Source organism: Carcharodon carcharias, chromosome 3 (genome assembly GCF_017639515.1).
Source record: "Carcharodon carcharias isolate sCarCar2 chromosome 3, sCarCar2.pri, whole genome shotgun sequence".
NCBI lineage: Eukaryota > Metazoa > Chordata > Chondrichthyes > Lamniformes > Lamnidae > Carcharodon > Carcharodon carcharias.
The window spans coordinates 202158966-202184055 of NC_054469.1; the positions used below are offsets into that span (position 1 = coordinate 202158966).

Genomic DNA, 25090 nt, shown 5'->3' on the forward strand with positions numbered 1-25090 from the left:
CCATTTTATAATATCCACTATATACATTCCTAAACAGGATACAGGTAACCATTCTCCTCAGGCTTTGATAAATGTCATATTAACGAAATAGACTGAAGTAAGTGTATTAATTACCACACTTTATTACATCTAAAAGGCAGTTTGTGAGGTTGAACACAAACCACCCAGTCACTGCCACGTGGCCTGAGAAAAGAATTACATGGGGCAGAACTTTACAGCCCCGTTTCGGCAGGGATGGGGTCATAAAATGAAGCGAGCCATTATAAACCCCATTGACTTCAGCAGGAACATAAAATCCCGCTGCCATAAAATTATGCCCATAGAATTTACAACAGACAAACAGGCCATTCGGCCTACTGAGTCTATGTTGGTATTTATGCTCCACTCCACACAATCTGTATTTGATTCTATTCCCTTTTCCCTCATGTACTTATAGTTTTCTCTTCAAGGCATCTACACTATACACCTCAACTATTAGATGTGGTAGCAAGTTCCACATTCTAAGCACTATCTGGATAAAGAAGTTTCTCTTGAACTCTTTATTGCATTTATTAGTGACTACCTTATTTTGATGGTCCAAAGTTTTGGATACCCATAAGTGGAAATATCTCCTTTACTTCTAACCTATTACATATAAGCATTTATATAACATGTTAACAGCTCCTGGGGATGTCCCAAAATCCTTTACAACAAATGGATCCCTGTAGATTTACAGTCATAATGGCAAACAACGAATAGAAAAATATGCAGAATACCAAAAAACATGCAAACCTTTGGAACAATGCAACTTTATTAAAAGTTAAAAAGATCAGAGTGGAAAATGAAGACTTTATTACAAATGGAAGTTGTTGCTTGTTCTCTGTGGTACATTATATTCTTTTTACCAGCATTGAACATAACCTTGGAGGAACAAAAAGATTATGTTCAGTTATAATGGCAATTTGTTTTGTTTGGGATGTTTTGCTTTATTAAGTTGCTTGAAGTTTCTGGGCTGTATCAATCCACCTTGTTTATCCCTAAAAAAAAATAGAAAAAGTAGGTGATGATCAATAGGTGTAGTGAATTTTCCAATACCATCTGAAAAAGTTGCCATCTTCAGCTTTCATTATCTACAATACACTTTATCTGTTTATTGCACTTACCACTGTTCATTTTTTATAGGAAGGTATCAGGTTAAAAAATAGGGTTCTAAACTTGTCCCTCTTAAAACATAAATTCATGGGCAGAATTTTGCCTTTGGCAGGCAGACCCGCTGAGGGTGGGCAAGAAGCCGCTGCCACCCGCAACCGGCATTACACCGCGATTTCACGCTGGTGAGCCAATTAAGGGTCGCCCAGCGTGAAACGCGAGTTGCAGCGCTGATCGCTGCCCGTGCAAGGGTGGGGGAGGGGGGGGGGGTAGTGCGAGCAGGCCAAGCGTGAACCTCACGCATGCGTGTAAGTGAGCCCTGCCTAATCTCCCTGAGATACGGAGCTGCCTCAGGGAGATGAAGATATATATAAAAAAAAATAAAGAAAATAAAAATGTAATAAAACATGTCCCCACATGAGCAGGGACATGTTATTAATGAAAAATTAAAAATTTAATTTAATTTTTAGTTGCTTTTGGAAACCTCATCCTGCCCATGGATGAGGTTTCCAAAGAAATGCAAAGGCTGCTTGGCTTTGTCGCCTGCCCGCCAACTGTTAGGTTGGAAAGGGCAGCGAAAAATGTACATTAATTGATTATTTAAAGGCCTTAACAGGCCTTTTAATTGTCAGAAGATGTGCTGCTGGCTCCGGCGTGCACCCACCACCTCAACTATCGTGCAACTGCACGTTGACGTCGGCACGCTCAGCCGATGTCAACGCGCATAATTTCACACTCGAGCGGGTCAGGCACGGGCCCGCCGGCTGAGCGAAAATTTCTGTCCATGATATTTTTCTGCACTTTGCTATTACAAAAATGCAATTACAGAGTTATATAATTGTTAAGTCAGGAGTGCTATATGGTAGCACCTCGCTTACTTGAACTGGGCAGCACTTAGAATAGGTAGAACAATATGACAGAAAAGATACACAGCATTATCATTAATAGGAATCACTGGGGCAAGAAACTCTAAACTCAGGTAAACATACCACAAACAAGGCAGGAAATTGATAACACTTCCTTTCAAATTTATCCAGACAGTTCCTTTCTGATGGTGCGTAGTAGTGTAATAGCACGTGGAAAATCCGCCATTCATAGTAGTTAAGAACATGCAGAAATCAATGTTATGGGCCACTTGATCCTTTCTGTGTGGATAGCAAGGGTAGTTGAAGTGTGGCTCAGGCACTTAGCTGAAGTTCATTTGGATGAGCCCATTGCTGGCTAGTCTTCCCAACTGCAGATATTTCTGCAGTGGCAACCGCTTGAAAGATGTCTGTAGCTTATCTGGCCTTGGCCAGAGGGTGATTTCACCCACCTCCTCCATGATTTGCTCACTTCGTACAGGAAAATGGTGCACCGAATGACATTTTTTGGTGTCACTCTGCTTCATTCCACAGATCGTTTGGGTGTCATTAGCCTCATTTCCCAGAAGCCATCCTCTTTATCTTAGAACACACTTGTGCAGAAGATTGCCTTAAAATTAAAGCATTATGACAGCAATATGGGAAGTAGCACACTGCAGTGTCTCTAATCAATAACAGCGGCACCTTGATTTAATGGTAATCCCTTTGTGTCCATGTAGACCATGCCATTGTGTCCAATGTCTTCCAAGGCCACATGGATGCTTCAATAACCTTACTGATTAGTTGGCAATGCAGTGACATTGGGCCATCAGGTCATACTGCTGTCACTTTTCAACAACAACTTGCATTTATATAGCACATTTAATCTGGTAGAACTTCCAAGGGTGATTCAAGAATGTATAATCTAAAGATCACTAGTAAGGGTTATTGCCTACTCTTTCCCCATATCCTTTTATACTCTTTATTTTCAAATACTTACCTAATTCCCTTTCAAATGACACTGTAGTCTCTGCTTTAGTAGTCGCTTGTGGTAAAGCATTCTGTATCTGAATTACAGTGTAAAACGTTCCCCTTTCCACTTCTTTCTGTGTGTGATAATCATGAGCTTAACCCTCATTGTTACTGGTTCACCAACCAGCAAAAACAATCTTTCACATTTGCCCTCAGAAATCTTATTTTGAAAATCTTTATTAGATCCCTCTTTAACACTCCCTTGAATGTGAGTATAACTTTTGCTATCGTCCAGTCCTCTGACTCATTGTTTCTTTCCAAACATCATTTGAAAATTATAGCTATTGCATAGACTTTCTCCTCTCCAACCTCCCTTGGTTTTCTGGGATATACACCATTTGTGTTTCATAAATTTTCTAACTTCAATTCTAAGGGCCTTTTAGAATAGTTTCCTTTTGAATTTTTATCTCGAGTTTCGGATATTTTGCAGGTATCCTATGCTCAGCAAAAATTGAAGTAGAATACTTACTAAGCATCTTTGTCTTTCGTACTTTCTTGAGTACAAGATTACTCTTTTTCCAAGAGGCCTTACCCCTTCTGTGACTTAATGTTAACTGACAGTTTTCTTTCAAATGTTCTTTCACCTTCCTAATCTCCCTTTTTGCTTCTTTTAATTTTTTTGTATTTCTTTTAGTAGTCTTCTGCAATGTATTTCCCCTTTTACCATTTGCCTTTCTTAGTGCCTTGCTCTAATTCTCTAATCACAGAATCCCAGCCCATTAATTAACACTACACCTTATCCATTTTGTATTTAAATAGCTGCCATTGCTGACTAATTGTTCAATTTATTTTTTTTTTTTGCAAACAACTAATCTGAGCTAAATCCCATCTCATCGATATTCGGTCATTCCCGGTACAATGCCTTTATCTTCAACTCCTATTTTGCGAGACCTATTTTCAACCTGTCATGAAACTACCATGTTTTTCATAATATTATTATGGGGCATTGTAAGATGGACTTATGTTTGTGTGTGTGTGGATGGTTCTGTCTGTGTGGCTGATTTAATTGAACTAGATAGACTGCAAGGTTGAGATTATCAAAAGGGTTAGATGTAAAAAGGGTATTTGAAATGCTAATGAGTGAGCTAGGGTAAAGTCAGTAGATAGGGTGTGAATGAAATTTACATTTTAACTTAAGTGCAGAGGTGTTTGGTTTTCAAAGAAACGTGATAAAGTTTTACAACTGACAGAATAAATAGGGCAAGATAATTACATTTATTTTTCCCAAAAGGAAAAAGCCATACTGACAACATGAAAGATATTTTATAGCATGAGAAAAGTAAATTCCAAAAAAATATGGAAACAATGGGATTTACAGATCGAAGAGGAAGGAGTATATTTAAAGGAGGATGGAAGGTTGTATCAAGGTTGGCTATGTAATATCTAAAAGATACTCTGTGTGAAACAGACTTGGGGAAACAGCCTCTAGCCACGTTGCAGAAGTTGTGTTAAATTCCACTGTCGGGTGGGTGTTGTGGTAACCTTTCTGGATTGCCTCTCTACATTTAAAATCTATTTTGGACTGTTGCCTTAAAGGGGGTGTGCAGTTGGGAGTCAGGTTAATTAGGAATTTTGGGATTTATTATAATATTAAGTAACAGTTTAACTGTAATCTTGTGTATGTGTTTTGATTCTTTTCTTTTGCTTTTAAATGTTTTAATTTAATTTCTGTGGACTCGCTACTTCTGAATTCAATGCACAAACTTTCTCGTAATAAATACAAATTGCAAAACCGTTGCAATAGTGTGGCCAAGTTTCCCTTATGGATTTAGTCAGCCTGGCAAACATGACCTGCTGTATCATAACAAACCAGAACTTACTTAAGTTATCGCCATTATTTCCCAAATGTTCTCCTGCATTCAGGCATACTTTGTTGGATTCATTACTTAGAACATGATTTAGCAACAGCATTCTTTCTTGTTGGGCATGTCACATACTGGTTAAGAAAGCATAGGGTTGCCAATCCTCCAGGATTGGAAGATTAATCTCTGTGACATTGCTCCAAGCAACCCAAGAGAAAAATCATAGGAGCATTAAACAAACTTGTGCTTTTTTCACATTTTCTTTGAACAGTTTCATTTATTAGTTATAGAACTATTGGGAGTAGGGGAGACTAACAGTCAAGGTTAATCCAAATGAGTGACAAAGGCCTGGATTTTCACTATGATGGAGGGTCTCTATGTCATTGCAAAATTGGCAAATGGGGCCCAAATCTGGAAGTCCCGCCCCTAAACATGGCACCTATCATTTTCGGAGTGGGGGAAGGGAGAATGAGCATGGGTCAAGATTTCCTCAAGCGCATTTCGCAGATGCAGCTGCACATAGAAATCAGCAGCTGCCTCCACTCATGTGTGATTTTGGTGTGGGAGGTGTCTGAAACCTGACCTATGCAGATTAGACCTGATAGGAGCAGGTCTGAACTTTTTGGATTTGTTTGCATAGCCAAGGTACCCGTCTGGCGAGGTAAGATACCCTTTGGATATGGTCCCGGGGCACCTTATGGGGAGGTCAGGTTCCCTTTGGGATTGCTAAAAGTAGGCATGAATGTTCCTAAATTTATTGTATAAATTCAGTGGAACCGTGAAGCTCAATGGAACTATCAAAATCTGTCAAAAGTGTCAAAATGAACTGTCAAAGGGAGTTGTCAAGCTATTAAAGCATTTAAACCTCTTGCTCATTACCTCTGGAAAGAAAATGTCAGAAGGGTTAAAAAAATGATTGCTTGCTATTTCACTCCGTATGTTGACATAATCCTTCAGGCTTCCGTTAACTGGATTAGTGCTGCTTGACTGATTTCACAATTGTCCATTATCACAGTAGAGTGCCTGCCATTTTACATTTTGAGTGACTGTTCTAAGTGGTTACAGACTCGTTGAAGTGAGACTATGTAATTGAATGAAATGTTTGCTGTTATAATGGATAATGAAGTTAAAGGAATGCAAATTCAGCAAATGGGCTTTTATGAATGAGAGCATTTTTAAAAATAATGTCTGCAACATACACTTGGAACCTTATTTTAATTAATTTGAGCATGGGTCCTGAGGTCTTCCTATGGTGGATACTGGGTGGGATGGGGTTGCATGAGTTGGCACTAATTTAACATAGTGGCAATGAAGAGCTATGGTGGGGTGGGTGGGGGACATAGGTTGGCATGAGTTGGCATGGATGGGGCACAGGAAGTCTGTTGGGGGTGAGAGGGTGTGAGGGCTGTTTTATGTTTCTCTGCTTTTTAAAAAACCATTGATACAGTGCCGATGCACTGAGGCAGGCCTTCCACCCAGCCTGCCTCTGCACCCGGCATCCTCCACACAGGTTCTGGGGTCGCCCAGCCCAACTGTCAGGGAAACCTACCAGCTTGGAATAAAAATCTGACCTTTTGGACCACTTTCTCCCAGGTTGGGTTTGCTGAGCCGGGAAATGAACAGACTTTATGCGCTCCCAAACCGGGAGCAAAAATCTAGGCCAGAGAGTCTGTTTCATTTCCAACTGGTGTGGGAGAATGAAATGGTGGCATGAGTATAGGGGAAGACTGGTTCTGGGTGGAAGGTTGTGATGATACCTCCAGGAAATACGCCCAAGCAGATGGGGTAAGCCTAAAAAAAAAATTGAGAGTCCATTCTAAGATTCTCTCCTCTTTTCGACCCAAAAGTTTGTCTGAAGGCTGCTTGATGTCGATCACACTAGCAAAAGATTACTCTGATTGTGGCCACAGATAGATTGTTTATCCCTCTGAGCACTAATTTTCACCCCCACCAGTAGTATTTGTGTTCTGCACTGCTCATTGGGGGTGGGTGGGTCTGAAACATTCTCACCACTGCCCTTGTCTGGTCAGTTATACCGTGCTCCACTGGACTTAGGAATCCTATTATCAATAATACCACATTAAGAACACTCCAACACAATTGTACTTTTGGATTTCTTATTACAGCTGTTCAGAAGTACCTTTTAATTGCAAACAACGCCATTAGAATATTTGGAGGATACTGTCAATGAATGAGGTACACTTACATAACAAACTGGCATAGTGACTACAGTATGCATTTTACAGGATAAAGTTTGAATATAGACATAGAGTTTCAAATAATGGATGGTGCTTAAAACAATTGATAGTATACTAAGACCAAGTCTCACTATCAATTCTCTCAACAAATACTCCCTTTGCTGGCTGAAATGAATAAACTTGAGAACAACAAACTGGTACTGGGTAATGTGTTATGGAACATGCTGTCACATGAAATTGTGGCTGTGTTAATAGAGGACTATAAATAGCAGCTATTGGCCTAAATGTAATTGACTGCTCTGGATCCTGTCCTTCAATTAATTCTGCCCTATAATAAAATAATACTAACTGTTAAGGAAATTGTTCACTATCTACAGTACTGTTGTAGTTTTTGGAAGAAGGATAATCAATCAGTAGCAGCTCACATCATAATGTTACATTTATAGTTACTAAGCTAAAAGTTGTAAAATCAATTACTTGCAATGGTACGAGGGAACAGTCAGCCTTTGCGTAAACTTAAATCTCCCATTTAATTCAGTCACTGTGCTTAAAATCACAGTTATCTTTTTGAATGCTTGTAAATCTTGTTGCTACATTTCAATCTCCTAGTTTACAGAACTTAATCCATTCTGCAAAAGTCAATTAGAAATATTATATTTCCATGTGAACGGTTACATAATCCTAAATGTTATCAAAGTGAGCTTCCAGTAAGTCCTTCAGATCCATCTCCAATGCAGAAGGGCCTATACCTTAATTTTCTTTTATTTATTTATGGGAAGTGGGCATCGTTGGCTAGGCCAGCATTTGTTGCCCTTCCCTAACTTCTCTTGAGAAGGCGGTGGTGAGCCACCTTCTTGAACCGCTACTGTCCATGCGGTGTAGGTACACCGAGTGCTGTTAGGAAGGGAATTCCAGGATTTTGATCCCGTGACAGTGAAGAATGTAGTTCCAAGTCAGGATGGTGTGTGGCTTGGAGGGGTACTTGCAGATGGTGGTGTTCCCATGCATCTGCTGCCCATGTCCTTCTAGAGGGCAGTGGTCACGGGTTTGGAAGGTGCCCTTGAAAATGATCCTTGGTGAGTTGCTGCAATGCATCTTGTAGATGTTACAGACTACTTCCACTGTGCATCAGTGGTGGAGGAAGTGAATGTTTAAGGTGGTGAATGGGATGGCAATCAAGCAGGCTGCTTTGTCCTGGATGGCATTGAGCTTCTCAAGTGCTGTTGGAACATCACTCATCCAGGCAAGTATTTTCTGTTTTTGTTCAGATTTCGTCATTGCAATTTTTTTCATTTCTCCAATAGCTGCTAAAAACATTCATAACCTGTGGATAAATCTCTGAGTTTCCTATAAGATGTCCAGTTCCTTGAACTCTGACTTAAGGCTACAATTTATTAATTTTAATCACTCTTCTACTAATGCCCTTTAGGGAAGGAAATCTGCCATCCTTACCCGATCTGGCATACATTCACTGCAGACCCACCACAATGTTGACCCTTAATTGCCCTCTGAAATGGCCTAACAAGCCATTCAGTTGTGTCAAAGTGCTATCGAAAAGCCTGTTAAATAATACTGGGTGGAATATCCAGCATCAAATTAGTCATTGGATACAACAAAGTGCAACCAGCCCAGTTGACCCTGCACTCATCTGGGCAAATGGAAGATATTCCATCACAATCCTGTGCCTTTCCTGAAGGAAAAACAATAAAAAACTTGGAAATAAGAATACTGGTCCAAACTGGTCTTGTTAACTTCAAAATGGAACATAAGTAAAACTGGGAAAAAAGAGTACTGGTCCAAACTGTTTTTTCCCTTCTGGGTTGTCAACTGCGGGCAGGCTTTGAGGCCTGTCAGGAGGTGAATTACTTACCACAGTATTTACATGGCTGGTCCAGTTAAGCTTCTAGTCAATGGTAACCCCCAGGATGTTGATAGTGGGGCATTCAGTGATGACAACATCCTGGCATGATAATTCTCTCTAAAACTTCAACGTCACTGACCTGAAACATGGAGCTGCATTTTATGGAGACTGCTGGAGTGAGAAAGATGGCTGGTGGGCATAGAGAATTGTGCAGAAGGACACGTGCCAGACTCCCATCAGCGGGGAAGTAATTAAGTCAGCAGTGGGAAGGTAGCAAAACAGAAAATTCGCCTGTTAGCAGCAGGGAGCTCTTTGATATGGGAATCATCCACCCTGTCCTTCTTCATGTTGGGTACTGGAAGGGAGATGCTGGCTAGACAGTGACATCTCAGACCTCAGTTGAACCCTTTGATACCACTGAATGATCTTGTGCGATGGTGGAGGACTCTTCTCCCTAGACTTTGGAACGTCTTTTTGTGTTGGAGCAACAGAAATTCAGATGCTGCGAGATTTAAGCTGCAGAACTTTCCTTCAAAGCCTGCAAGATGATTTCCAACTCTAACACAGGGCTGGCTGCCCTTTAAATATGGCACCAGCTCCTGCCTGACGTCAGAAACACCCCCCGCTACATGATCCAGCAGCAAGCTCGCTTCACCTGTATTCATGAGCTTGCTGCCATGTATTTGAGTTCAGCTGACTGCCATGCACCTGTGCCAGAGCCCCGCTGATTTCCCGGCCCGCCGGTGGGTGCTGTGATGGTAGGACTTAGTCTAGCCCCTGTTTTTCTCCCCACAGATGATACCAGGCCTTCTGAGTATTTCTTACATTTTCTGCTTTTATTTATGTTAAACACTCTATTTGGCTTTCCATAGGCACTGCCTGAGCTGCTGATTATTTTCAGCATTTCTACTTTAGTTCAGATTTCCACTATTCATTGTATTTTGCTTTTGTATCAATATATCTTGTGGTGTAGTAGGTGCCATCCCTGCTTCTGAGCCAGAAGTTCCAGGTTCAAGTCTCACTCCAGGACTTGATGGCCAAAGAAGATACCTCCATAACGTGGTCAAACAGGTTGAATATCAACTTGTAAATCCTTCTAACAAACACCAATGGCACGTGTTAAGAGTAGGAGAGATTCCTGGTCAGCCATGTGTTGGGAAGAAAATTGGAGCATCCACCATCAATATCCATAGCTCCAGGCTACAACATGCATGTAAAAGTGTATTTTACCACTGCAACTCCTTAGGGGGCCAGTTGGCTGGTCAGCTGGTGTTCCATTCAGGACCTGCCTCCTTGTCCTACCTGTGGTGGAGAGTGAGGCGCTGCGGGTTGGACCTGCCCTCAGGCAGAGAACGGAAGAACAACAACAATGTCCACAGTACACTAAAAATACTACATCAAACTCCAGAAATTACAGATGCAACAAAATCTTAAAATGCTGGGTTCTTCTAATCTTTAGCATAAAACAGATGTGCATATTCCAACTGCAAAATTCTCTGACCAAACATTGCTTAAACTCTGAATGATCTTGGGTTTTGTTTAACCACAACAATTAGATTTTGTGGTCTTAAAATGACCAACCATCGTAAAGTTCTACTTCAATGGGATACTGCATTGTGTTTTACATGATATTTTTGTTAATATAAAACAATATCTTAATCAATCTACTGTGAGAAAGGTCACAGGGACTTGCCCACTTAAGTGAACAAGAGAACGAACTTGCATTTATATAAGGATTTTCATGTACTTTGGATGATCCAAAGTGCTATATAACCAATTAATAACTACTTGAAAGTGTGGTGCCTCCACTATCTAGAAAACTCAGATAGCGTGTGGAGTGCCCTCGATTGGCACTTTAATTGATCTAATTGGCTACCCACTAAGAGTGGGCTATTAGCCATCACCCCTCCAGAAACCACCTCCCTGAAAATTGGCTGTGGGTGGGAATGTGCCAGTAGACCAGCATGCTGGTCGGTAGTGAGAAATTGCCATCTTGCCCGTTTCCAAACCTGCCTCTGCCTCAGGATGAAAATTCTGCCCATCATCTTTGGTGATGCAGTACTCCCTCAGTGCTGCACTACATATTATGTGCTTAATTGCTGGAGTGAGATTAAACCCATCATCTCCTGACTCAGAGCCATCACTGAGCTGATGTCAGACTACAAGTATTTCATTTTAAAGTTGTGGATGGAGTCCAAATGCTTCCTTGGTGGCAATATGTGACAGTTCACTCAGGGAGTCCGAGTTGCTGTGGCAACATGCACTTTTTACATGCTAGTTGCAGTCTGGAGCTATGGTGATGGTCGAGGGTCCAACTTGGCTGACCAGGAATCTCTCCTGCTCTTAACACCTACCACTGATGTGTGCTGGAAAGATTTGCAGATTTGGCTGTGTTACGAATGTACCTTCTGTCAAGTCTGCAGTTTGGACTCGAACCTGGAGCTGCTGGCTCAGAGGCAAGAACGTCACAAGACCTCGCCAAATACTTCCTTAGAAAACTTTAATTGCAGCTGATGATTTGTTGTTTGAGAATCCCTGATAAGCTTTGAAGCAGATTTAATCAGATTACAGGTTATTTCCAGGAATAGCTACACAAAAATGTTGATTATCATTTGTATGTCCCACCTTCTGAGTTGCTAAGGAAATGGAGATCCATTATTAAATGTGTGTGTGTGTATGTGTGCGAGAGAGAGAGATAAATATAGTGGGGTGGGCTGGGAGGGTTGAGACAGAGAAAGAGTGAATTAAATAGAGTTATATAATGAGTAACTAATGTGTATGAGAAACTCCTTGCCTAAAGCAGAGGTATACTGGTGTGCTACAAAATAAAACGCAACAGGAACACTCAACAGATTAAACTGCTAGATAACCAACCAATCCATTTATCTTACCTGCTATGTCTCATTACCTGCACGCTAAATGCTTTCCTTCGCCTATGAAACATGTACAGTCTTGCCTAATCTTATATAAGATCCTGAGGGATCTTGACAGGATGGATGTGGAGAGGATGTTTCCTCTTGTGGGAGAATCTAGTACTGGGAGCCACTGTTTAAAAATATCCATTTAGGACAGAGATGAGGAAGTAACATTCGTGCTACACAAGTGCCAGGCAATGACAATCTCCAGCAAGACAAAATCTAACCATCACCCCTTTACATTCAATGCCATTACCATCACTGAATCCCCCACTATCAACATCCTAGGAATTACCATTGACCTAAACCGGACTAGCCACATACTGTGGCTACAAGAGCAGGTCAGAGGCTAGGAATCCTGCGGCAAGTAACTCAGCTCCTGACACCCCAAAGCATGTCTACAATCTACAAGGTACAAGTCAAGAGTGTGATGGAATGCTATCCCCTTGCCTTGGATGAGCACAGCTCCAACAACACTCAAGAAGCTTAACACCATCCAGGACAAAGCAGCCTGCTTGATTGGCACCCCATCCATAAATATTCATTCCCTCCACTACTGACACACAATGGCAGCAGTGTGTACCATCTACAAGTTGCACAGCTGAAACTCACCAAAGCTCCTTAGACAGCACCTGGAAGTTCCCCTCCAAGCCACTCATCATCCTGACTTGGAAATATATCACCATTCCTTCACTGTCTCTGGGTCAAAATCCTGAACCTCCCTCCCTAACAGCACTGGGTGTACCTACACCACATAGACTGCAGCAGGTCAAGAAGGCAGCTCACCATCATCTTCTCAAGGGCAATTAGGGATAGGCAATAAATGCTGGCCTAGCCAGTGAAGGCCACATCCCTTGAATGAATGAAAAAAAGAATTTTTTTCTCTCAGAGGGTGGTGAGTCTTTGGAACTCTCTTCCTCAAAAGGCGGTGGTGGCTGAGTCTTTGAATATTTTTAAGGCAGAAATAGATAGATTCTTGATAAGTAAGGGGGTGAAACGTTACTGGGAGTAGGCAGGAATGTGAAGCTGAGGTTACAGTCAAATCATCCATGATCTCATTGAATTGTGAAGTAGACTTGAAGGGCCGAGTGGCCTACTCCTGCTCCTAATTTGTACGTTTGTCATCAAACCTTTAGGTCTGATCTATGAGTTATTAGTAACTTAACGAAATGCATTCTTACGCACCTATTTACAAACGGTAAAACCCTGAGTTGTGGGGTGAATTTTATGGGGAGAGGGTTGAGTACCCACCACCCCCCCTCCCTCTGGCTGAAAAGTCTGCCAGCACCTTGCCAACCAGGCATTCAATTTCCCCACAACAAAATTATGCTGGGGCATTCTTAATTACACGAGACTGCGACCCCCCACCGCCACCCAACCCCCCCCCCCCCCCCCCGCCCCTCAGGGACAGGATGTCCTGCCCTTGAGAGCTGCTGGCCATTCCCTTTGAATTAATTTCTAGCACAGTTATTCTCTGACTGCTAATTTTCCTTTGCCTGCAGATTAGGTTTGGTCTTGACTCCTCAAATACAATGCTACATGAGGTTGACAAAGATCTGAATTTTCACGCATGTGGAGAGGCTCTCCATCTTTGAAAACAGCTCCAGGGGTCCAAATCTGGTAGCCCTACTCTCAAACCCGGTCCCCACCATTTTCGCAGTTGGGGAGTTGGGCGGGTAGAACTTTGCACATCCATGGCGCACAATTTGGTTAAAGTGTAGCTACCTTCAGTCTGATCTGATTTTTGCAATGAGGGAGTAGGAGATATCACTTATGTTTGTTAGATCTGGCAGGGGAAAATTTAAACTTATCGGAGTTTTTTGGAGAGGTAGGGTGCCCGTTCGGAGAGGTAATATACTCTTTTGGATATGGTATTTGGACATCTTTGGGAGAGGTCAGGTGCCCCTTAGGATTGTTAAAAGTAGACATGAAAGGATGTTAAAAATGAATGAATTCACTGGAACTGTCAAAGTGAGCTGGCAAACTGTCAAGGTATCTAAATCTCCTGTTCCTTAAATATTTGAAAAAAGTGCAGGATTGGAAATAAATCAATGCTTGCTATTTCACTCTGTTGACATAAGCCTGAGGGTTATCATTACAGGATTAATGCTGTTGATTTCACAACCTATCATCAACACGGAAGTGTGATTATGAATGCAAATGCTTCTTCTTATACAGAATTAAAGGAGGATAAATGTAGTGAATGGGTTTTTATCAATGAGAGTGTTTTTTAAAATAGTGAATTCATTAATAGGCACGTAAGTACTTCATTTAATACCAGCATAGGTCCTGAGGCCTGCCCGTGGTGGGTACTGGGTGAGTTGGCATGAAGGACGTAAGTGCCATGGGGGTGGGCAAAGGGTCATAGGTTGGCATAGGGGCTATAAGGGACCATGCAGGTTGGTGGAAGGGCACAGGTTAGCATAGGGACTATAAAGGGCCATGGGGGTGTGAAGGGGGAGGGTGTGGATGGAGAGGCATAGGTTGGTATAGGGGTTACAAAAAACCATTCAGGTGGATGGAGGGGTCATGCTGGGTGGGTGGAGGGGCATGAGTTTGGCATGGAGGAGCATGGAGAGTGTGTGGAGTGGATGAGGGTGTGTGAGGGATAAGGGCTGTTTTTGGTTTTATTCTCTTTTTCCCCCACAGTGCTGGAGCACTGAGGTAGGCCTTGACTCCCAGCCTGCTCCCTACCCAGCAGCTCTTGTGTTGCCTCTAAACTATTTCCGGAGGTGGCGGGTCCGACTTCACCCCACCCCAATCCCCCTGGAAATGAAAATTCGACCATCCGGGACATTTTTACCCAAGTCATGTTTGTGGAGCTGGGAATTGTCCTGACTCTGCGCTCCTGACCCAGGAGCAAAAATTCAGGCCTAATAGTTCAAATAACATTGCCCCAGCAGTGCCAGAAGACAGTAGTGGCCACTGCTGGGACTACAAGCAGTTCCCATAGGGAAGATGTCTCCTGGACTTGAAGATAAGTCCAGGCGGGCAGTTGGAGGGGAGTGGGAGGTACTGGGTGTAAGGGTAGGGTGGGGTCAGGTTTTAGAGGCCAGGGGGTGAGGGTACACAAAGAGGTGGGGGGGGGGGGGGGGGGGGGGGGGGGGGGGGGGGTGGTGGGAGGATCCTGTGGGAAGGATGGAGGAAGGGGGTGTAAAATTCATCCCTGTGTGATTATTAGTTAATCTCTATTCATATAAGCCACTATGATTTAAATTAGATTTATTTACTACTAGCCCTAAATAATAGATATAGCAACCTTTTGTTTTTAAGTTTTTATCCAAATCTGTTTTTTTTTCATTTGGGCATTTAACTTTATTTGAATATACTTCACAATAGATACTGAATGTGAAGTACAACTGCCCTATTCAAGGTAATGAGGTAATTATTGTTCTGTTGCGTGGATTAAGGTTTAGTTTGCAGATTCCCTGAGAGATTCAGTGATCTCTGGAGGAGAGTGATGACCGTGATTTTAACGGGTCTGTACAGCAGCTGAAATGTTAAATAAAATAATTAAAAGCAATCCCGTGACACCACCCTGCTCCATACGGAAACGCACATTCACATTTAATTGTGCGATGATCGTTTTATATTTAATTGACAATTAGGACTGAGATGAGGAGAAATTCTTTACTTAAAGGGCTGTGAAACTTTGGAGTTCCCTACCTAAGAAGGCCGTGGATGCTCCATAGTTGAGATAGACAGATTTTTTCGTCTCTCAGGGTATAAACGGATATGGGGAACGGGTGGGGCAGTGGGGTTAAAGCCCAAGATCAGCTATGATTGTATTGAATGGTGGCACGGGCTCGATGGGAGCAGGAGTAATCCACATGGCCCATTTCTTATGTGCTTGTGTTGTGTTCTAGAAGAGTTTGTAAAAGTAGACAACATAGAAATGGCCATTTTGAGCATTTTGGTCCTGAGATGACGATTCAGGAAAATAGAAGGGTGAATTCTCAGCTGTGTTCAGAGGATGGTTTCTTTGCCACCAAGGTGAAGGACTCCTGTTCTGGACTTAGGCCAATTTATATATTTCAAGCAATCTATTACCAGGAGCCTGCTTTTTTTTTGTAGCCAGGATGCCCAATTTTGCTGCAGTGACTTAAAGGCCAAGATCAACAAAAGAACACTTTTGCTGGCAGAAAATTGCAGGTAATCAGGAACATGAATCAGAGGACTAGCATCTTTTCATAATGCAGCTGCAAAGGTGCAGCAAGTGCAGCTGAATAAAATTGGCCTCCTTCAATACCATGAGCAGAGAGAATGGGAGAAGGTGGCTCTTGCACATCAATCCGATCTCAACCACCTAGACATAGGCCGGGAATTTCTGTGCCAGCCGGTCTCGGGCGTGTTCGGTGGTGTGAGCAGACAACATGGTGCGATCGGTTTCCCGATGGCACGAAACCAGTTTGCGATCGTCCGCTCAGCCCGCCGATGACAGACCGCGTTTCCCACCAACGGATGTCAGGAACCTCATTGTAATACATCTGCATATCATTCATTATTAGGCCTTCCCATCAGAATCTTCCTCCCCCGCCACTGGACCGTCCACCCACATCGGCGGGAATGCATGCCGACGTGTTTCACAACAGCATATGACAGGTATGCACTTGGCAGGCTGCACTTCGGAAGTGAGTACACAGTAATGTTGCACAGCGCTCACTAGGGTTGCCTGTTGGATTTCAAGCTTGAGGTGTGTTGGGTGGGTATGGAAGGGGAAGGCAAGGGCAGCCTTGCGGCTGAGGTGACTTCAGGGTGGTGGCAAGGGCAGCCCTGTGGTTGAGGCGCGTTTGGTGGGGGGGGGGGGCGGACAGGTTGGGCTGCCCTGCAGTTGAATATAGCATAAAAGCATTCAGGATGGGGGGTAGGGTGGGCGAGGGAAGCGGCCTTATATAAAGTGACCATTCCTCTGCAACTGAGACGGTTCAGGCACAGCCATTGATATGATTAGAGTCAGGCCTCTAGCTTATCTGCCCACTCAAGCAACACACAGGCATCAAAGTGCCACCAAGTGCTCCAGAGCTGTTCACGCCTTGAGCATGGACTGCAAAGTAATGAGCATTTTAATGGACTGCAGAATAATTGGACGGCTGGGCACGTTGTACAATCTCCTTGCTAAAGCTGGCCCTGGAGCAGTCACTAGCGGAGGCACTCACAGCCCCTTACAATGTCAGCATCACAGTTTGGACCAGTTTCACCAATGGTTCAAGCTAACAATGCAGCCATAGTGTGGGTTAGGAAAATGCCTGCGTCTGAGCTGAGAGCACAGCATGCAGTCCAGAGGGCAAAGCTGCCACCAGTTGGTCAGGTGGAGTGGGGCGGAGGTGGTTGGGATTTCGGGCAGCCAAGCAGCGCCCTAAACTCCGGCCATCCAAGTGGTGGCCAGCACTCTTTGCAATGTGTTAAGAGGCCTTCACACTTAACCAGGACAGGTTCTTTGTACACCCATGCATCTGTGTGTCTCTTTCTTTCATCCTTCAGGAAAAGTAAATCAGGGTCATGGAGCCCAGTGAACTAGCTGTATGCCTCATTGCTTACAGAGAATGAAGACGGCAGAGAAGAGAGTGACAGAGATGCCTGGCTGCACAGAGGGAGGAGCAGCACCCTCAGGAGAAGGGGCAGCTGAGGCTCCTGCACACGCCGACGACGAGCCACAGTGAACCGTTGCTGGTCGACACCAAGCTAGACTCCGCGTCTATAGACACCGCCTTTCATTCTTGTAGATGACCGAGAACCAGTGTTGTCGAAGATTGCACATGTCTAGGGAACTGATCAGTCACATCTGCCAGCTACTGCAGGATTTGGCACCTAGAGGGCATTCACTGTGAGTAGGCTTGAAAGTGACCACAGCGCTCAATTGCTATGCCAGTGGTTCCTTTCAGGGCTCCACAGGTGACCTCTGTGAGATATCATAAGCCGCCACCCACAAATGAATCCATGAGGTCATGGATGCCATCTTTGCGAGGTTCACACAACTTTGTGCATTACACCCAGGACCAGGACAGCAAGGATGCAAGAGCGATTGGGTTTGCCCAGATCTTGGGTCTCCCACAGGTGCAGGGTGCCATCGACTGCACTCACGTGGTGGTCAGGTCTCCGTCACAACATGCAGCAAATTCCATCAACTGCAAAGGATTGCATTCACTGAATGTGCAGCTGGTCTGTGACCACCAGAAACACATCCTGCAGGTCTGCGCACAATTTCCAGGGAGTGTGCACGACACCAACATTCTCAGTCGGTCACAGATCCCTGATGAATTCCAGGGTTCACAAAAACAGCAGGGATGGCTTCCAGGGACAAGAGCTACTCGCAGAGAGCGTGGCTCATAATACCTGTGCGGTGACCTCAGACTGCAGCAGAGCTAAGGTATAACAGGGCTCATGCTGCAACTCGCAAGTTGGTGGAGCAGGCCATTGGGATGCTGAAAATGAGGTTCCGTAGCCTGGACCGGTCTGGTGGAGCCTGCAATATAGTCCACAGAGTGTGTCATGCATCGTTGTCACCTGCTGTGCCCTTTACAACCTGGAGCTGCAACAGGGAGAGGAGCTGGCTGAGGAGGAGATGGAGGACTGGAAGTCTCTTTGATGAGGATGCTGCCGATGAGAATGAGAGTGAGGAGGTCCTCGAAGGCGGCAATGATGGGGATGAGGCCCTCACACTGGCCAGATGAGACTCGGGAGGCCCTCATAAATGTTAGGTTTATAGAGGATGATGACGACGTGCAATGAGGTGACCCCATAGATCTTCACATTGCACCTGTGAATGTTTGACTCCAGTCTGGCTTATGGCAATGTGCATAACCTCTGTGGTAATGGTCCTGTCATGGGGATGCAGTGGAGGCCCTAATAGTCGCACAATTGCAGGAGGATGATGACAACATACAATGAGGGCACTCCACAGAACTTCACATATCCTCAGAGAATGTCTGATTCCTGTCTGGCTGAGGGCAGCTCGCTTGCGCTCTGTGATCAGGTTCATATCATTGAGACACAGCCATGAAACTTTAGAAGCATCTGATCCTTTGTCCGCTTTCAGCATCTGACCCCTTCAGGAGCACTGCGTAAGTGGTCACAGATGCTGAAGAGATGGGGGCCAGCCCCACCTTAAAGGTGCTGAGAGCACACAGAGAGAATGATGGAACTCTGTGACGCCTGCCCGCTACGTTCTGGCAGCAATGACAATGAGGTGCAGTCATCAGTAATGTGTCCAGGGAGTGTGAGGCCGAACCATCATTTTGGTCTGAAGGCTGCACAAAGAACAGGGAAGAGGCCCTGGACTGAGACACCTGCCCTTATCTCGTGCAGAAAGGTTTCAGATCTGAATGACACCATAGCTGCTCATCAGAACAAGGAGCCAAAGGTAGGGAGACATTCTTGGGAGTTTATTGACAATAATGAACAGTATGTACATGTGATTAACACCCACGCCCAGGCTGTGCAACTACATCTTAACATTCCCCCGATGGGAGGCCCTCTATGGAGGTGTCCTCCCCCTTTCTATCGGAAACCTGGGTTGGAGGGTGTTGCATGCAGCAGTCCCCTATAATCGTAGGATGCATAGGTTCACGGACTCTCAGGACACATGCCCTTTTTTGTGGAGTCCGTGGACCATGCATATATAGGGTGTGGTAGGCTGCACTCCCTTTTTAGTTATTTGATAAACCTATTATTAATGTTTTGTTTGCACTTCAGCCCCACGCTCCTGATCTAAGGACACCCGGTGCGGAAGGGGGGTCGGGAAGGAGGAGGACCTCCTCGTGAACCTGCTCCTGGGCTTGGCCAAGTTGGCTGTTAACAGGTCCAGGCAGCGGGCAATCGACGGGGGAGTCCCGCCCGATTGTTTATCCCTCTTCCGCGGCTACGTTCGCGGCCAGATGTCCCTGGAGAGGGAGCAAGCGGTGTCTGCCGGCACACTCAAGGCCTTCCGTGCTCGGTGGGCACCGCGGGGACTGGGGTGCTTTATTGACCCCTTTTATCACATTTTGGTTTAAAGTTGTAAGTTTCCTTTAAACTTTGTTCTTGGTTTTACAGCTGACCAAAATTAGGGGCTGTGCCTGATTTATCCTAATTTTGTTAATTTAGTTTAATTGTTTTGACTCTATAAGAGTTACATCTTAACATTCCTAACACTGCCACTACAGCAGAGATGGAGGCAACCTGCTGACTGCTACACCCTGTCTGCCTTGACTTTGGCAGGCATCCTCTGGACGGCCAAGACCTGGAGGGCCCCGGCCTGCTTTTGGTGTCCTGCTGTGTGGCAGTGGCGCCCTCCTTGGCCTGTGGAGCTGAAGCTGCTAAGGTCACAGGAAGGGGATTCAGATGGGCTGGACACTGCTGTAGTCACCTTGATTGATGGCCCCAGGGGAAATCCTGCTGATCCTTCTCCCTTTGGGTGCCCAAGGGCCCCAGGCTGACTTGTTGAGGAGAAGGGGTAGCTGGAGTGAAATCAAGCTGCCCCGCACCCCTCTCAAATACGCTGTCGGAGGCTAACTGTGGCATCAACAATGGAGTTCAGCCCGCGCAGCAGTGCAGGAGCAACATCCTGGACCAAGGTCTCCATGGCGACCGCCATCTTACCAGTGTTGACCTTGTTGATGCTATCACCTCAGCCTGAAGGCAGGTGGTCTCCTCCATCGTGCCTTGCAATCTGGGGAGTGCAGCGGACATCCCTTCCTGATGCTCCCGAGCTTGCCTTTGCAGTTCCAGCAACTGTGACATGACCGAGTCCAGAGGCTTGTCATCTGACTTGGAATCAGTGAATTTCTGGCCTCCAGCAGCCCTCTGAGTACCGGACACCTGGGAAGTCCCTGCTGCTGCCTGCTGTGGATCAGACAGTGACAGTGTGATGTGCTCACCAGATTGTGACCCCGAGGCTATTCTAAAGCTAGGTCCCACTGAGGTGTGTCTCTCTGCACTGGTGGAGGGTGTGGGTGAGCGCTGTGACGGGACCTCAAGGAGGGTGCCTTCAGATTCCTCTTCAGAGGTTTCTTCGGGGCTTGATTGGAAGCCCTGAGTTGTTGGCTCTGTCGGCTGTTTCCCAGGTGTGCCTGCGGAAGCAAGGAGAGATAATTAATGCATGGTAGTGGCCTGTGGAACAGGACACATTGCTCACAGCAAGGTTGTCTGATGGATGTTTCACTGCTGGATCCTCATTTGGTAGGGCACCACCAACCTCACCATCAGCACAGGAACGGTCCAGATCGCCACCGGACAGCTGGATGACTCTATTTTCAAAGTCCGTGTGGACCTTGATTTTAGGCATTCCTCATCCAGCCTGCGACCTCTCCCTTTTGTTGTGTGCCAGCTTGTCCTGCATGAATACAGATGGAGAGAGTGTAAGCAGGACGCCTGCCAGGCCAGATTATAAGTATGCCTGGCATGTGTGGGTGGTGTGTGGTCCAGGATGAGGACAATGAAGGTATGTGTGAGAGAGTGAATGATGATGTCCCTTGAACTTGCAGTGAGCGAGATCCCTGTGGATGTGAGATGGGTTTGTGAGTGTGTGAGTTGAGATCGATGAGAACAGTGACTTACCCTGGCGGAACAGAGGAGATCATCCATCCTCTTGTGGCACCATGTGGCTGTCCTCCTTTGCAGGGCATTGGCGCTGACCATAGCTGTCACCACCTCCCAAGTCTGGTTGGTCACACTGCTGCCCATCTTGTGGCCAGAGCAGGGGTAGAGGACTTCCCAGCAGGCTTCCACAACATCCAAAAGGCATTCCAGTGATGCATCGCTAAACCTGGGGGCTGCAGTCCTCTTGCCTTTCATGGACATCTTCCCTGCAGTAGTCATGGGCTGGAAGCACTGAGACATGTGCGCATGGCTACACTTTAAATATGGTGCCTGCCATGCTGAAGTGGTGAGGTGATGGTGTAGCAGGTGAATGAGAGCTCGCCTGCCATCGAAACGGTGTGTTTCCCAGGTATGTATAAGTAATGCGGCAGGTTTGGGACAATACAGCGTGAAAACAACTGAGTGCAAATCTGGGATGGTTCCGCCCATAATTGCTGAAATTGCAGACAAGGTTCAGATACCTCATGAGCCATCTATCTAAGTTTGCTAACAACATTAAGTTAGATGATGCCGTAAATAATGGCAGAAAGTAGCAAAAGGACATAGACAGTTTAAAGAAGTGGGCAAAGCTGTAGCAAGTGGAGTTCAATATGGAAAAGTGTGAGGTCATCCACTTTGGGCCTTAGAAAGATAGATCAGAGTAATTTCTAAAAGGAAAGAAGCTGGGAGCTGTGGATGAGTAGAGAGATTTAGGGATCCAAGTACAGAAGTCACAAAAAGCTAGTGAATAGGTACAAGAAATAATTTAAAACATGAATAGAATGTTGGCCTTCATGAGCGCTGGAGTACAAAGGGTGAAAGTTATGTTACAATTGTACAGATCTCGTGTTAGACCCCACCTACAGTATTCAATTCTGGGGCATGCACCAGATTTACGAGAATGATACTGGGGCTTAAAGGATTAAATTATCAGGACAGGTTGCAAAGACTAGGCTTGTATTCCCTTGCATATAGAAGGTTAAGGGGTGGTCTAATTGAGGTGCCTTATGATGAAGTATTTCAATAGGGTAGACAGAGAGAAATAAGTTCCTCTGGTTGGGGAGTTCAACTTTAAAATTAGAGCCAGGTCATTCAGGGGTGATGCCAGAAAGAACTTCTTCACACAAAAGGTAGTGGGAATCTGGAACTGCATCCCCCAAAATATTGTGGAGGCTGGAACAATTGAAAATTGAATCTGAAAAGCAACATTGATTGGATCTTAAGTTCCTGGTTCCTGATCTCATAGGGTGTGCAATAAAAAACGCAAATTGAAACAAATGCGAAGCACCAAATGTTTTCCGTATTCAAGGGCCTACCAACTGCCTGTTGTCCAGCATTATGGTGTCAGCCCCAATGTCACCTGGAAACGGGCAGCAATTTGTATCCTCTTTTAATTCTGGCAGGAGGTAGTTCTCAAAATATTCCCTTGTAATTCCTGTCAGTGCAGAACAGCACTTCCTGCAATAATCAGTTTATATTGATCACAATAATACATAGGCCTGGAGGTCCCTCCAGAACTGACTTAGGTGTTACTGCTGTTAATATAAGCTGGGCAATGCAGGGAATGCTTTACTGTACTAAATTAAAAGTGGACCACAGTTTCACACTCGGATTGAATTCTTACAAATTTCTATACTGCAGGCGATCCAAGCATTAGCTTTTAACAGCAGTGTATGCCCACACAAGTACCAAACACCCCAATAATCAAAAGTTTAAAAGGAAAAGATAACTGGGTACCACTTGTATTTATATAGCACCTTTAATGTAATAAGTTGATCCAATGAACTTCAAGGGGGCGTTATAAAACAAAATATGACAACAGGCCATATAAAGAGATATGAGGACAAATGACCAAAGGCTTGGTCAAAGAGATAGGTTTTAGGGAGTGTCTTAAAGGAGGAAAGGGAGGTTCTTGTGAATATGAAGGGAATTTCAGAACTTAAGGGCCTAGACAGCTGAAGGCAAGGCGCTGGTGCTAAAACAATTATAAGTTACTTACAAAAAAAAAGGCAGAACACTCAATATTATTAAGTTGCAGTTGACATAAAATGATAGAATTATATCTGCAAAGAGTGAGTTACATTAAGATTAGTTCCCATTCTAAATGAAAAGTACAGCAAGCTAAATGATAAAGGACAATTCCTGTGGCCTTTAAAAATAATGAAGAGTTGATTGGCCTTATAAGGACAACATAGGTTTCTTAGCAACACTAAGCACGGAAGCAAGAAGGTAAGAAGCTTTAGTGGAGCTAATACCACATCTCCTGTTCTCGGAGTTGATAACCAAACTTCAAATTTGACTTCAGTAGATTTATTGCGGAGAATTCAACCAATGCTCTTGGGATCACAGGGCCTATTATTTTTAGATGATAGCTGATTTTTGCATAGGAAAACTGAATACAACAAATATCTCCGTTACATGTTCCATATTCTTTTCAGCATTAACTGAGAATGAAACAGAGGTCTACGATTATTGTTCTGTTGCATCTTACTTAGTGCACTGTCACCTACAGTAAGGACACCTGCAAAACTAGTTGATATTGCATTTTAAAAGAATCCTGCTTTTCCCAGTGGTATTTTCCCTTCCTTTGCTTTTTTATTAGTGGTCTAGGTTTGATTGCAGAAGGCACAATGACACCAAATTTGGAAATACTTTGAAATGAGAGGGATAGTGGGACACTTCCGGAGGACATAGACTTCAGGCTGGGGAAATGGCGGACAGATGGCAGATGAAGTTTAATGCAGAGAAGTGTGAAGTAATACATTTTGTTACAAAGAATGAGGAGTGGAATATAAAATAAAGGGTACAATTTTATAGTGGATGTGGGAACAGAGAGACCTGGGGGTGTACGTGCACAAACCATTGAAAGTAATAGAACAGATTGAGAAAGTGGTTAAAAAGGCACAAAGGGTCCTGGGACGTACAAATAGAGGCCATAGAGCACAAAAGCAAGGAGGTTAGCAGGAGGAACCTTTGTAAAACACTGGACACTGCAGTTTAGGACGAATGTGACGGCTTTCAGATGGGGTACAGAAAAGATTTACAAGAATGGTTCCAGGGTTGAGGGGATTCAGTTACGTGGATTGATTGAAAAAGCTGGGTTCTTTAGAGATGAGAAGGTTGAGAGGAGATTTGATAGAAATGTTCAAAATTATGAGGAGTTTAGACAGAGTAGATGGAGAGAAACTGTTCCCATTGGAGGAAGGGTTGAGAACCAGAGGGGACATGAACAAAAACTTTTTTTACTCAGCGAGTGATTAGGATCTGGAATGCACTACCTGTAAGTGTGGTGGAGGTAGACTCAATCATGACATTCAGAAGGGAATTGGATAATTATCCGAAGAGAAAAAAATTGCAAGGCTATGGGGAAAGGGTATTGGAATGAGACGAGCTGAGTTGCTCTTACAGAGAGCTGGTGTATTCATAATGGGCCAAACTGTCTTCTTCTGTGCTGTAACAATTCTATGAAACCAAACCTTTCCAAATATATAGCTATTTTTTTCTACAATAAGCATTTAAGATCACTGGCACTAAACATTTGAAAAGAGGGTACCTCAACCTATGTAAGGCTAAATTGAAGCCAGTTTGGTGGAGGAGTTCAGACCTCTTTGCAAACTATGATACTAGAGGATGTTCACCCAGTGAACCTTTTGGCCTTAATGTCACTAAACCTGCAATGAGAAAATAATTATTGGGGGTGGGGTGGGGGGTGGAGGTGGTTTCTGCAAAATCTCCAAGAATTTTAAGCCACAACTGC

At 44.3% G+C, this 25090-nt stretch overlaps 1 protein-coding gene across 1 annotated transcript in view; it reads right to left on the minus strand.

The window, feature by feature from the left end:
- Window positions 1-891: 891 nt before the first annotated feature.
- Window positions 892-25090, minus strand: part of ropn1l (rhophilin associated tail protein 1-like) — a 64508-nt gene continuing 40309 nt past the window's right edge. The window contains exon 5 of the mRNA XM_041185029.1: window positions 892-1016. Within this exon, the coding sequence (XP_041040963.1) occupies window positions 929-1016 (88 nt within the window). The 3' untranslated portion in view covers window positions 892-928. The remainder of the gene's footprint in view (window positions 1017-25090) is intronic.